This window comes from Enhydra lutris, unplaced genomic scaffold, assembly GCF_002288905.1.
Source record: "Enhydra lutris kenyoni isolate GAN:26980312 unplaced genomic scaffold, ASM228890v2 scaffoldscaffold12, whole genome shotgun sequence".
In the NCBI taxonomy this organism is placed as follows: domain Eukaryota; kingdom Metazoa; phylum Chordata; class Mammalia; order Carnivora; family Mustelidae; genus Enhydra; species Enhydra lutris.
Window position 1 is genome coordinate 28,672,747 of NW_019154096.1, and position 15,213 is coordinate 28,687,959.

The following is a 15,213-nucleotide window of genomic DNA, read 5'->3' on the forward strand; positions in this document are numbered from 1 at the left end:
ATTTATTTATTTGAGAGAGAGACAGTGAGAGAGAGCATGAGCGAGGAGAAGGTCAGAGAGAGAAGCAGACTCCCCATGGAGCTGGGAGCCCAATGCGGGACTCGATCCCGGGACTCCCAGGATCATGACCTGAGCCGAAGGCAGTCGTCCAACCAACTGAGCCACCCAGGAGTCCCCAGCATCACCCTCTTTTTTGTTTGTTTGCTTTGGCATTTTGGAAAATACAATTTTTTTCATAGGAAAATGTTAACACGTGGGACGCCTGGGTGGCTCAGTGGGTTAAAGCCTCTGCCTTCGGCTCAGGTCATGATCCCAGGGTCCTGGGATCGAGCCCTGCATTGGGCTCTCTGCTCCATGGGGAGCTTGCTTCCCCACCCCTCTCTGCCTGCCTCTCTGCCTACTTGTGATCTCTGTCAAATAAATAAATAAATTCTTTAAAAAAAAAAAAGAAAATGTTAACACGTAATAGATTTATTGGTCCTTAAGGAATTAATAAATAAATATTTGTCAAATTTCTCTATAAAATTAATAGGTATAGCTCTTAGGAATGGAAGCTCTAAAATAATTTTTTATATGTAAAGAGGTCTCAAGACCAAAGAACTTGAGAACTACTGATTGAATGTAGAAACCCTTGCAATTCAAGCATGGCCCAAGTTCCATAGCAAAGGAACTTGTTAGAAATGCAGAATCTCGGGCCCCATCCCCGACCTACCAAGTCAGAGCCCAGTAGTAGTGACAGGTGATTGCACAGTGACGGTTGAGAAGTACAGACGTAAAATTTATGGACCGAGCCACTCAGCAAATCAGTGACCTCTTGCTGAATTTCTGTCTGGTAGGGCTTTGGAGATTCTTGTCCCCAGTTTTCTACCACCAAGTTGCTGAGTGAGGTCTCCTTGCCCATCGAGGTTCTTTAGTCCCACTGTCTACCCAGGGGCTCTCCTCCTGCAAAAGGCGGTTTTCACATCCTCATCAAAAGCAGCTCCCCAGCAGAGTTTATAGCGGCTGTCCTCCCATCTGTGTGCCTCAGAGTCACCTGGAGGGCTTCTTAAAGCAGAAGTGCTGGGTCCTGCCCCCAGTGATTCTGGTTTGTAGGTCTGAGAATTTGCAGTTCCAACAAGTTACCAGGGGATGCTGATACTGCCGGTCTGGGAGGCCAGTCTCTGAAAACCACTGGTCAATAGGAAGTAGACAGAGAAGACTGTAAGAAAAGTCCAGCAGTATTTATTCAAATTGTTTTATAAGCATTTCAGACCCATAGAATTATGGGAGAGAGGTCATATTTCACATTCTGAAACCAGTCTCTTAAAGTATAAAATAATTCAGAAATCTAAAATTTCCCCTTTTGTTAGGGATACATTTATATCTTCTAATAAATGGAAAATAGTAAGAAATCTGGCAGGTCACGGGTCATTTGGAACACTCCGGTTCTCTGAAAACAGTAGGAAGACTAAGGTTCAGCTTCCTTCCTTACTAATTGCAAAACCACCACGAGATTTCAGCAAGGAGACATAAATAGCCTGTCAGGTTCATTTATCACTGTTTAAACTGATAACACGCCATTCATCCACTTGGTCACAGAGCTGCTTAACCCCAGAAACCAGTAACAGATGAGCACAGACCAGTGAATTTCAGTCCCTAGTCAAGAGATACATTGTTAGAGCCATCGGATTTCCTCCGCTCCAGAGCGGCCATAAATCCCTGGCCTGGTGTCAGTTCCCAGGCTTGCAGACCCAGTGCTGTCTAGTGATAGGAACCTTTCAGCAAGGTTTGCTGAGCTAAACAGGTGTCTGATGAAAGGTGTGTAATCCTCGAAGATTATTTTCCCCTAAAAGCAGCTAGTAACCCCAGACGCACATAATCCAGACAGATGGGAGTAGCTTGCCAAAGTTCACACTTTGTACTGGAGGAAGTTCGTATGTTTTGGTTCCAGATGGTAGAAGATGAAGGTGTGCAAAATGAGGGGTGGCTGCCTCTGTTGGGGGGAAATCCTTATCCATGAATATTATTCCACTTCTGGTCCAGAGTACAATTTTGAAATATTACTAGTTTAAAAGGAAGGAATGTTTCATATTAAACAAGGGTTTACCTTCCAGTTAATATGTTGGGAGCTGAATTAATTTGGGAATTTAGGTCTGTAAAAACAAATCTTGACCTTGTCTAGATAGCTCCCTCCTTATCCTAATGGATCTGTCTACACAAAGGCAGCTTTCTACCACTTTTTCCCTTTCCCTAGAATGGAGTTAACCATTTCAAACACAAGGAATGGGGCTAGTTAACTTGAGAATTGATTCTTACTACAAGTAGGTCAGCCTTCAGGGAAGCGAGGTAAATTGGGGTCCTATGCAGTCAGTACAGTTTAGAAATGCTACTTTTTGCCGACATCACATTGTTCTAATTAACTTTCCCCTTAAGAAAACACTTTGGTAATCTTTTGAGTGAAGTGTGTGGTCCATACACTGAAACTCAGACCTCATCTTCCTTTGGATAAGTTGTTGTAGTAAAGCAAAAGAGAAAGCCAGCTTTCAGTTGTATCGAGATAGTTGATGTGGGTGAGGGGCTTACGGCCCAGTCAGTTTCCAATTACAAGTCTCCTGATCACAGAATAACCAGCACCTCTGGCTCACAGACAATTTAAAGGAAATAATTTCACCAGCAATTAATTATATTGCAGCTACTGGGATTTGTCCTCCAAACACCACTTCGTTTTTAGCCTGAACAGCCAGGTTCCCCGAGGGGGATAGTTCAGGTTTTCTGATTCAAAGTATCCTCAGTTAAGGAAAGGTATTTGGGCACGGTGGGAATCTGTTCACCAGGGGTGTATTGTACTTGTTTCAGATCTTCAGGATAATATACCAGCTTCCAAGATAAGTGCTTTTTATTTCAGTTATTCGGAATCTTTTGGTAAGTTAAATGTAAGAGCTGTAACATAAACTACCATATCACTGTAATAACCTTAATGTTCTTACAAAAATTATTCTGTCAGTTGGCTATATAGTAATTACGAATTGAGGAGCCTAGAAAAAGGAGAAGGAAACAAAAGATAGCAGGAAATTCATTATTTAAGTCATTTCCATGTTACAAAGGTCGGGGGCGGGGGGGCGCCTGGGTGGCTCAGTGGGTTAAGTATCCGACCCTTGGTTTCGGCTCAGGTCATGATGTTGCGGTTGTGGAATCGAGCCCCACACAGAGTCCGCTTCAGATTCACTCTCCCTGTCCCTTTCATTCTCTCTTTCTCTCTCTCTCTCTCTAATATATATATATATATATATATATATATAAAATCTTTGGAAAGAAAGAAAAAACAAAGGTCAGATTAGTGAAGTGCTACCAGCTACAATTTTCTTGAGGTGCCTCCTGCAGGGGAAGTTTCAGTTCTGTATCAACCTAGTGCACCTGTGGAGTAGAGTAGACAACTTTGTTTTCTAAGCTATACATTTTAACATACTACATGTGATTTCACTTAAGTAGTAAGGGATCAGAAATTGACCTTTGGTCGTTTTGATTGTGGAAAGGGATTCCATTTAATTTAAAAATGTCCCCTTCAGGAGGAGACCGTGGACTTATAAATGACTTTCAGCTTAAGTACAAGATCCTTCCGTAGGGACAAGCTCCTTGAGGGTCTCCTGAGCCAGAGAAGGAAAAACTACCTCCAGGGAATGTAGTGATACCTTTAGACAGTGGCTTGTGTGGTCCCAAATGTTGGTGCCCAGCATCCCTGAAATCCTGCTTGAAGTTTCCTGGTGAGAGTTTTGGTGTACGAATTTTTTCTCCCCGGCACCCGGGAGAGTATCACCTGCTGGCAGATGTTGGTAGCCTTCCTGCCGTGTGGCCTTCCCTGGGGCGGTGTCCAGGTGCTTGTGGTGAAAGTCCGTGGGCTCAGCAGGCTCCCTGGACGCATGCTCAGCGGGGCTTGGTGCCCTGCCGCTGCCTCCCCAGCCCACCTCGGGCCACAGGACTTTGCCGTGGCAGTAGCAGCCACAGACCACACACCGTGTCCATGTTGGGGGTCCCCGGAGACCGCCACTTATCGTGGTGGGAATCTCAGGTGCTTTGAAGTTTATGCTGAAATGCTCTCCACAGACCCCAGGATGCCTGAGAGTTGCAGGGACCTGAGCGGTTCAGGCTGAGGACCTGATAAAGGTGTGTTCATACTACCTCGGGGTGAAAACGTGAACAGCTGTGTAAAACAGGTTTTGGGGAGGATTCTAGCTGAGCCCAGGGTAGGGATTGAGGGAAGAGAAGACAGAACAAAGAAACCCACGTGCTCCTGGGCAAGGTTGCTCATAGCAGTGGAGAATAGAATGTAGGACGGGCACTATCGCCTTCTGACTGCTTTGGTTGTACAGAAATCTTCCTGCTGGGCTGCGGGAGTGGGTGGGGCTCTGTGGCCCTAACTGTGGGGTTCAGATAAGAACCAGTGAGGGACTAGGGAATTTCATAGTCACTGCAGGAGACTTTTAACTGTGGGATCTCGTGGTCACAGGGGCAGTAGTTCCATAGCTTGGATACTGTGGTCCTCTCCCCCCAACACAGGCACAGAGCTGGGTCCTCCAGCCATCAGGGTAAATTGCTGAGCCTCTGCCAAGCACTTAGGAGGCAGGTGATGGACGTGCCCGTTATCTGTGGTGGGAGGTCTGGGCACCCTTTGTACTTGAGCGGCAGAACCCTCTTCTCCAAACTGACAGGGCACGATCTGGGCTGGATTGAGCACTGAGGTCGTCACTGTTAGCATTCCTGACACACTGCTCCTGAGAGCCTCTCTGTGCAGCTGAATGATGTGTCGACAGCGGCTTGACTGGAAAATGTTGTGCTTGTTTGCATTCAATCAACTACGTTACACTTAAACTTGAGTTAAGGAGATAAATAAGTCAAAAGACTTGAGGAAAGCCTAAAGTTAAATATATGCTCGTTCTTTATAATGACATTCAGATTAAAACCGTCAAAATGTGAAATGCTGTGGTTACACCCCTCTAGGGTCAGACTGGATTTCTTGTTCTCTTCTTTCTGCATTATCCGCAGTGATCTTGAGAGCCAGGAGAATGCATCAGAGGCCTGATTTCTCCTTCTAAGAAAATAATCCAAAATTGAGAAAATTCTTGAGACTGCAGCCATTTTGGAAATGTAGATAAAGAAGATTTGGGTGGTTTACAGAGCACCATGATTTTGTAATTGCTGCCACCTACTGTATGTGGCTGATGTTTGTTTAAATTTAGGAAGCTCATGAAGGTGAGGCTATTGAAATCGATAATTAGAGCAAGGTAGACAGCATTAGTTTATAGCATTTCTTCTCTCCTCCGTAAGTGGTTCTTAATTACCAAGACAGCTGCCAGCTTTCATTCATTACCTTCAAGTGGATTTGAAGTTCTAAATCATTTTAAAGTCCCTTTGCCAAGGAACCTTCACCATAACGCTATAGAGTGCACATTCAGAAGCTTGTGCTCGGGGATTTTCTGAATATACATGAAACAGTTTTAAGGAGGTTGTTTTGTTCTAATTTGTAGAAGCAGCGTTCTGGGGTTGGATTATAAATTAATTTACATGAAAGGAGTGAAAGTAGCGCTAGTGAAGCTGATACGAGTTGCAGCAGTTGACTTGAAAGACATTCTCTCCTTAGTCCTACAACAAAGCTTCAGATCAGCCGACTAGTTAAATGTAACAAGCAATATAGAATCCGAGTCAACAGAGACCCTTCTCCTTTATTAAGACCCAGCTGTCAAAGGGTCATTAGGTCCTTCCTGCGGAAAACAACTTGCCCATTAATGTTTGGGGTGGTCCCTCGGCAGGCTTTTGGAGTAAGTGCCTGACATTTCGTTTTTTGAAAGCCTCTAAAGCTGGTGGGAAACTTGGATGTTGAAATTGATCAGAAGTAACGTCCTCAACCTGGGCTTTGTTAAATATGCCGTGACGTGTATTTGGAACACGGCCGCTGGCTATGGAAATGGACTTACAGTGCTACTACCAAAGGCTCAGTAGCATAAACCTGATGGAGATCAGATCACTATGACCGAGAAGGATCGCATACGTAAAGTCTGATGTGCTGTTTTTACCTTGTGGCTACTTACATTATTTCCAAGTGGCCCCTGTTCCAATGTCTGAAAACACCACACTGAGGTCAACTTTGGCTTTTTCTGCCCTAGGCTATTTGCTTTCTAGAAGAGAAGGCCAAGCAGGGTCTCCTGAGAAGCCGCTCTCTGATCTGGGCCGCCTCTCCTACCTGGCCTACTGGAAGAGTGTCATCTTAGAATATCTCTACCGCCACCAGGAGAGGCACATCAGTATCAAGGCCATCAGCAGAGCCACGGGCATGTGCCCCCATGACATCGCCACCACTCTGCAGCACCTCCACATGATTGACAAGCGGGATGGCAGGTGAGTACCAAATGCCTGGGCCTCATTGGCGGCCTCTCAAGCAGCTTACTCCAGTAAGGGTCCCTGGCATTAGAGGGATACGTTCCGGTGTAAGAGGTTGATAGAAGGTATTATGAAAACCTTTCTCCTAAATAGAAAACTGGAAGTGATACTTTTTTGCTGGTCAGATTTCCATTTGCCGTACCTTTTCATTGACAAGCTTTCTCATCAGTTGTACCCTGGGTAATAGTGCTAGCATTTGTCAGTGTGTGAAGGTGAAATAAAATTTCAGCTTTTAATTGCCCTTTGTTCTGCCCCATCGCATTGCAGATTTGTCATCATTAGAAGGGAAAAGTTGATATTGGGCCACATGGAAAAGCTGAAAACCTGTTCCCGGACCAATGAACTTGATCCAGAAAGTCTAAGGTGGACCCCAATTTTAATTTCTAATGCTGCAGTTTCTGAAGAGGAGCGAGAAGCTGAGAAAGAGGTAATGATTGGCTTCATCTGCCTAAGTTGTGTGACTTCAATCTTGCAGGATTCTTAAGCTAGGAAAGTCATTACCGTCGTTGTCAAAGGCTTGGTTATGTAGAGAGAGCTTGTGAAATGATACGGCACTAATTTATCCTAACTGAGGTTGCATGGTAAGACATGATAATTTTATTGAATTGAGTATGAAAAATGAAACATTTATCATTGATCACAAAGCAGCATTTTTCACTACTGACAGCATGTAATCAGATCACATTTGGTGCTGAGCTCCAAGGCTGCGATGTCAATCGATTCTTTGTGTTTATGGACTTGCTTAAAGTGCTCCATGCCAGTGAGCATGTAATGTAGTGATAAAGGACTCAAATCAATTCGCTGCATCATTAATACTGCTAAATATCCCATGAAACCCAATCTTCTTTGATTTGTTATCCTAACTGATGCAAAAGAGTCCTGAGATGATGCAGCTGGAATGTTGCTTGGCTGGCTGACTGTCCTGGTCAGAAACGACTTAACAGATCCTTTGCCTTTGATCCTTGGAGACTCTGGCTTAACTGCCCTTTCACTGGCCAACCATTTCTACCCTCCCTGCCCCCCCTTAGGCTGAGCGGCTAATGGAACAAGCTAGCTGCTGGGAAAAGGAGGAGCAAGAAATCCTGTCCTCTAGAGCAAACAGTAGGCAATCACCTGCAAAAGTACAATCGAAAAATAAATATTTGCATTCCCCGGAGAGCCGGCCAATGGCAGGGGAGCGAGGGCAGCTGATGGAGCTGTCTAAAGATAGCAGTGAAGAAGAGGAGGAGGAGGAGGAGGAGGAAGAAGAGGAGGAAGAGGAGGAAGAAGAGGAGGAGGAGGAGGAGGAAGAGGAGGAAGAAGAGGAAGAAGAGGAGGAGGAGGACGACGACGACGAAGAAGAAAATATTCAGAGTTCTCCTCCAAGATTGACTAAACCACAATCAGTTGCCATAAAGAGAAAGGTATGTGTCTGTTTAGATTCGCAGTCTGAGTCCGCTTCAATTAAATCTTGTCATTGCAAGCAATGTATTAGCATTTGTTTCACTCTCTATTCTTTAGATGTAGGTTATTTGTACTTGGTCTTGCTGATCATATATCATCATCGTTTATCTTACAGTCATGATTGTGTTTACCTTTCTTTGAGGTTTGTTAGTGCTGGGACAGGAAAACAGGGATAGGCGGGCTTCCTTGTCTAGTAGTTACTGCCACCTGCTGGTTTGTGGGACTAGAGTAAGTCAGACTCCCGGAGCAGAAAAGGGCCCTGGAGAGCACTTAAACCACCCTTCAGTGCATTTTGATGAAAACACCAAGGCCTAAAGAGGCTAGGAGACTTGTCCAAGGTCACACAACCCCTTAAGAAATGGAGCCAGAACCAGATGAGTACCCTGACTCCCAAGTCCAGTGCCCCTGATAACTATTTCTTTTTCTTGTTCCTGGCATAGAATAAGAAGGTGAGAAGGTATTTCGGGCTCTCCATGTGGATACTGATACTTGGCGTTTGTGGCCAAGTCACAGTGCTGAAATTTTCGTAGCCTGGTGGTCTCTCTAAATATAGCTTGTGCAGAAAGTAAAAAATTAATTTTGTTCTTAGGTAATTAATTGTTCAACCCAGATCTGATATCTTTGTCTTCAGTATCTGTGACATAGTGAGGAACCAGCTATTGTTAGTATAGCCAAGACTTAGAAATAACACAAGTTGGGGCTCTGCCCCAAGGTCATCTGCCTACTGTGTCTCGAAGAACCCTCTGTCCTAACTTAAAGCCTGGTGAGCTGTTAGTGGAAGGGCAGCTGCAGCGACGGGGGTAGAAAAGAGCATCCCAGAAAGTAAACTGCAGGCTTGGGAGTCATCTTTGGATTTCTTACAAGGAGAATGTATTCAGGTGTTATGTACTACAAAAGAAATTTGTCTTAAAAACATAAAAAACCAGAATTATCCAAAGCATGCTATGGATTCCCATCATATAAATGGATTCCGTCTGGAGAAAACTAGTTCTTTATATTGGGTGAATTCTAGTGGGTTAGGGAGGACAGGCTGACCGGGGGTGTTAATAACCATAAATGGTAAATTACAGAATATGATTATCAGGTTTACATGTGAACGTTCAGAGAGTTAATGTGAGCCAACAGTCTTTGATACAGTTTATTTAGAGTTTGAGTTTTAACCAAGCATATTGAACCTTCTTTGCAAAGTATTTTAAATCATTTTTCAGGTCTTAATTGACATTACATTTTAGCAGCAAATGGGCTATTCCTGTATTTTAATTTTGCCTCATTAAATACTTTTTTGCTCGGGCGAAAGTATTTTATAATTGCTATTATGGAGAGTCAACTGTGCCAGCCTGTGGTGCAATTAGGAAAAAAAAATTGTGTCTTAAATAGATAAGATGGATTTCACATGTGTTTTCATTCTTTAGATGCCTCTGTAATAAGAGATTGTACAGAGTTACGTGTTGCTGACATCCATGTAGTCTTCAGTACACGACTCTAAACATTTTCAATAATACAATAACTCTTTCTTCTAGACCCCTGTCCTCTTCCCCTTTTCCTCATTCTAAAGTCCTGTGAAACGGGAAACGAGGTTAGCCTTGTACACCGTCAGATCTCCTTCGCATATAGCAAGTGCTCCGTGAACGGTTACCGGGTATTAAATGAGTGACCCAGTGGCTAGTTAATTATTGCCACATTTATGGAAACATCTGTGTTCATGATGACTGAATAGCGATGATATACAGAATATTGGAGTCTGCAAGTACCACTGGAAAATGGATGCTAGAAAAGCAAACCTTCGCTTTTAAAATCTACAGTTAGGCTGAGGCGATGTTCCCTCTCAAAGCATCTTCTTGAGTAAACAGCTGTTTTATTTGGAAAACACTTGCCTATGTAGTTGGAGCCCTAGAGGGATGTTAAACATCACAGGGAAGGTTAAGTACAAAGGCATTACAGAAACCTCTACATGTAGGATGCTCAGACAGGCCTTCGGTACGTGTTTGCTACCTTTCGACTCAAACATTTAATTTCTCATGAGCTCTTATGTATTATGTTTGGAATTCATTTCAGAGGCCTTTTGTGCTGAAGAAAAAAAGGGGTCGTAAACGCAGGAGGATCAATAGCAGCGTCACAACTGAGACCATTTCTGAGACGACTGAAGTCCTGAACGAGCCCTTTGACAACTCAGATGAAGAGAGGCCAATGCCGCACCTGGAGCCTACCTGTGAGATTGAAGTGGAGGAAGACGGCGGGAAGCCAGCCCTGAGAAAAGCATTCCAGCATCAGCCTGGGAAGAAAAGACAAACAGAGGAAGACGACGAAAAAGACAATCATTGTTTTAAGAGTGCTGACCCTTGTCGAAGTAAGTGGAGGGATTACAAAAATCTCATCCTTGTGCATGTCTCGTATGTGACCGCCCAGAGGCAACTTGGAGGTTGTGTCGACCCAGCAGGAGTAAGAGCTCGTCTGTCCTCGCTCATTCATAAAAGGTTCTATCCCTTCTTCCTGGAACTGGGTTTTATTTTAAACAACTTCTAAGGCCAGAATATTCCTCTAGGTGGGTTCATCTTATTTTCCAGAAGTTGGCTTATCCTTAAAAACTCTGAAGTCTTTGAATAAGAAACACATGCATCTCCTTGATTCTCACAAGTACTTTTTTTCCACACTTAATATTTCCGGAATCAGGGCTTACATTCCTGTCAGCGTCAGCACTGAATGCCGTAGTTTCTTTCTTCCTGAAAAATAAATTTAGTAAACCGATGAAGCGGCTTATAATTAGTGGTGTCGTAGGAGACATTATTATCAAGAATCATTTAAACTTACCCACACCGTCAGTATTAGCTTTGATAATATAGGATAATGTGGAAATCAGGAAATTGTCCTTCCTTTTAAATTACTATTTTTAATTTGCTGTTGGCAGGAACACCCCACCCCATCCTCTAAAAAAAAAATTGCTAACACCAGTGAATTGTCTGTGATACCCTGTTTAAAAGCAACCATTCCTTGCCGTTTGGCTTTTTTTTTTTTTTTTTTTTTGACAGAGAGATCACAAGTAGGCAGAGAGAGAGGGGGAAGCAGGCTCCCTGCCGAACAGAGAGCCCGACTTGGGGCTCGATCCCAGGACCCCGAGATCATGACCTGAGCCAAAGGCAGAGGCTTAACCCACTGAGCCACCCAGGCGCCCCTGGCTTAGATTTTTTAGTTCCTTGCTGAATCATAAGGATCTGTGGACGGTCCCTCTGCTCTACAGCTGAAATGATTCTATTTAAAAACTTACTCTAGGGACACCGGTGTGGCTCAGTCGTTAAGTGTCTGCCTTCGGCTCAGGTCATGATCCCAGGGTCCTGGGATCGAGCCCCACATCGGGCTCACTGCTCAGTGGGGAGTCTGCTTTTCCCTCCGTCCCTCCCCCTGCTTGTGCGCTCTCTCTCAAATAAATGGACTATATATATATATATATACATATATATGTATATATATACATATATATGTATATATATATACATATATATTTATACAATCTTTAAAAAGAAATCTCTTTATATTCCTAAGTGCAGAATGTTAACAGCAGAAATAAGATTAGTGGAGTTAAAATGAACATGACAGTTATGGTTTGTTTCTTATTTACTGTAGTGTTCAAACCTTACACTCAAGCAACAGATTGATCTAAATACGATGTGGACAGAATTAGTGATCAAAAGAATACCTTGGGGCGCCTGGGTGGCTCAGTGGGTTAAGCCGCTCAGGTCATGATCTCAGGGTCCTGGGATCGAGTCCCGCATCGGGCTCTCTGCTCAGCAGGGAGCCTGCTTCCCTCCCTCTCTCTCTGCCTGCCTCTCTGTCTACTTGTGATCTCTCTCTGTCAAAGAAATAAAATCTTAAAAAAAAAAAAAGAATACCTAGAGTATAAATATTCAGTCATTTCATGGCAAATATATTACAGTTTGTGTCACGCAAAAATGATGATCCTCTAGTAGATTACAGATGCATTTGTATTAGGGAAATTCAGGTATTTCTTCATTTGTGTCAGAGGTGCACAGTTGATTTTAATGCCAGAGAGAACATTCAAATCAAAGTAAATAATGTCGTCTGAGATCATTTAAATCCAGTAAATGTCCACAAACAGGAGTTCACTTACTCAGGATAGATATGTTTAGGCTTCTGTTCATTTCTCCTTGACAGTGGTGTTTTGGAGATGAGCTAGCATTAGTCCCTTTTCCCCTGGGGTTTCTAATTTGTACATGTTCAAATTGATTTTTTTTTTTTTTAACATTGTGGAATTTCTGGGCTTTTACATCAGAACATCTTATTTGTTAAACTCAAAGCCGTTTATCGTAGTTGTCTATACCATGTGCTTTCTATAAAAAGCACAACTTTCTGTTGTAGTGAGGAGGAGGAGGAGGAGGAGGGAGGGACTGTTTGAGACATTTATTATTTTCCCAGACCTAGGTTCTTTACTTGGTTTATAGCACATTATGATTCTCTATTAGTTTTGATTTTTGTCCTTATCTTCAACTCTTAAAAGCAGCGTATACTGATTTAGAAGAATGAATTCAAGTTGTTCAAGGTGATATTTTCTAAGCCTTTGTTTTTCTTCCTCCCATTTCTGTCTCCTCGCTAAGACAATACGGATGACGATACAGATAACTTGAAAGACAGCAGTAGAGACAATCCCGAACCTCTAAAGTGCAAACAAGTATGGCCAAAAGGAACAAAACGTGGTCTGTCTAAGTGGAGGCCGAACAAAGAGAGGAAGACTGGATTTAAACTAAACTTGTACACCCCGCCGGAAACACCCATGGAACCTGATGACCAGATAACAGTAGAAGAACAGAAGGAGACTCCGGGGGACAAAACCAGCCCCACTCCCACCAGGATTGAGGAGGAGGTCAAGGAAACCACGGAGCCCCTGCTGCCTCGGGACGAAAACAGAAGGGACGAAACATGCGCACCTGTAAGTCCAAATAAGTCACCGGGTGAAAAACCGGAAGATGATCTAATCAAACCTGAGGAGGAGGAGGAGGAGGAGGAGGAGGAAGAAGACGAAGAGGAAGAGGAGGAAGAAGAGGAGGAGGAGGAGGAAGAAGAAAATGTGGAAAAAGACCCAGGTGGTGCTAAAAATCAGGAGAAAGAAGAACCAGAAGTCTGCTTGGACAAAGAAGACCCTGTTCCCTTGGACGATCATGAAGAGGAGGAGGAAGAGGATGAAGAGCCATCTCACAACGAGGGTCATGATGCAGATGACGAAGATGACAGCCACATGGAGTGTACAGAAGTGGAGAAGGAAGAACGCCCAAGAGAAGCCTTCAAAGAAGTCCTGGAAAACCAGGAGGCTTTTTTAGACCTTAGTGTCCAGCCGAGTCATTCGAACTCAGAGGTCTTAATGGACTGTGGCGTTGACCTTGCAGCTGCTTGTAATGGTGAACCTAAGGAGCTTGCTGGAGACCCCGATGCTGCACCTGAATCCGATGAGGAACTCCCAGAAGAACAGGCCCAGAAGCAGGACCGAAAGAGCAGTGAAGAAGCAGGTCCCGAGTTCAAAGAGAGAAACAGCGCAACCATGGAAATCGACTCCGAGACAGTTCAGGCCGTTCAGTCCTTGACACAGGAGAATAATGAACAGGATGACACTTTTCAGGATTGTGCCGAGACTCAAGAGGCCTGTAGAAGCCTACAGAACTACACCCATGCAGACCAAAGTCCACAGATCGCCACCACTCTGGACGACTGCCAGCAGTCAGACCACAGTAGCCCCGTTTCATCCGTCCATTCCCATCCTGGCCAGTCAGTACGTTCTGTCAACAGCCCGAGCGTCCCTGCCCTGGAAAACAGCTATGCCCAAATCAGCCCAGATCAAAGTGCCATCTCGGTGCCATCTTTGCAGAACATGGAGACCAGTCCCATGATGGATGTGCCGTCGGTGTCCGACCACTCCCAGCAAGTCGTGGACAGCGGGTTTAGCGACCTGGGCAGCATCGAGAGCACCACGGAGAACTACGAAAACCCGAGTAGCTACGACTCCACCATGGGCGGCAGCATTTGCGGAAACGGCTCTTCGCAGAACAGCTGCTCCTACAGCAGCCTCACCTCCAGCAACCTGACGCAGAGCAGCTGTGCCGTCACCCAGCAGATGTCCAACATCAGTGGCAGCTGTAGCATGCTGCAGCAGACCAGCATCAGCTCCCCCCCGACCTGCAGCGTCAAGTCTCCTCAGGGCTGTGTGGTGGAGAGGCCTCCGAGCAGCAGCCAGCAGCTGGCCCAGTGCAGCATGGCCGCTAACTTCACGCCGCCCATGCAGCTGGCCGAGATCCCCGAGACGGGCAGCGCCAACCTCGGCCTGTATGAACGGATGGGCCAGAGTGATTTTGGGGCTGGGCATTACCCACAGCCGTCAGCCACCTTCAGCCTTGCCAAACTACAGCAGTTAACTAATACACTTATTGATCATTCATTGCCTTACAGCCATTCCGCTGCTGTAACTTCCTATGCAAACAGTGCCTCTTTGTCCACACCGTTAAGTAACACTGGGCTTGTTCAGCTTTCTCAGTCTCCGCACTCCGTCCCCGGGGGACCCCAAGCACAAGCTACCATGACCCCACCCCCCAACCTGACTCCTCCTCCAATGAACCTGCCACCGCCTCTTTTGCAACGGAACATGGCTGCATCGAATATCGGCATCTCCCACAGCCAAAGACTGCAAACCCAGATCGCCAGCAAGGGCCACGTCTCCATGAGAACCAAATCGGCATCTCTGTCACCAGCCGCTGCCACCCATCAGTCACAGATCTATGGGCGCTCCCAGACTGTAGCCATGCAGGGTCCTGCACGGACTTTAACCATGCAGAGAGGCATGAACATGAGCGTGAACCTGATGCCAGCCCCAGCCTACAACGTGAACTCTGTGAACATGAACATGAATACTCTCAACGCCATGAATGGGTACAGCATGTCCCAGCCAATGATGAACAGTGGCTACCACAGCAATCACGGCTACATGAATCAAACACCCCAATACCCTATGCAGATGCAGATGGGCATGATGGGAACCCAGCCATATGCCCAGCAGCCAATGCAGACCACGCCCCACGGTAACATGATGTACACGGCCCCTGGACATCACGGCTACATGAACACGGGCATGTCCAAACAGTCTCTCAATGGGTCCTACATGAGAAGGTAGGCAACAGGGGCAGTCACAAGATCCGCCGCCCCCCCACCCCCAGCATCACTATCGGATTGAATCTGCACAAATACCTTCGAAGAGTACGATTTCAAAACCAGCAATTGGTGTGAATGCAAAAACATTTGTTGGCACCATTTATTAAAAAAAAAAAAAAAAAAAAAAAAAAAAAAAAGCTGTATGCAGCAGAAAGC

The 15,213-nt window shown here is 45.0% G+C and overlaps 1 protein-coding gene across 1 annotated transcript in view; it reads left to right on the top strand.

The window, feature by feature from the left end:
* Nucleotides 1–15,194, top strand: part of LOC111144930 (lysine acetyltransferase 6B) — a 188,178-nt gene extending 172,984 nt beyond the window's left edge. Inside the window, exons 14-18 of the mRNA XM_022499539.1 lie at nt 6,138–6,369; nt 6,679–6,838; nt 7,440–7,814; nt 9,910–10,201; nt 12,462–15,194. Coding sequence (XP_022355247.1) covers nt 6,138–6,369; nt 6,679–6,838; nt 7,440–7,814; nt 9,910–10,201; nt 12,462–15,019 — 3,617 coding nt within the window. The 3' untranslated portion in view covers nt 15,020–15,194. The remainder of the gene's footprint in view (nt 1–6,137; nt 6,370–6,678; nt 6,839–7,439; nt 7,815–9,909; nt 10,202–12,461) is intronic.
* The last annotated feature ends 19 nt before the right edge of the window (nt 15,195–15,213 follow it).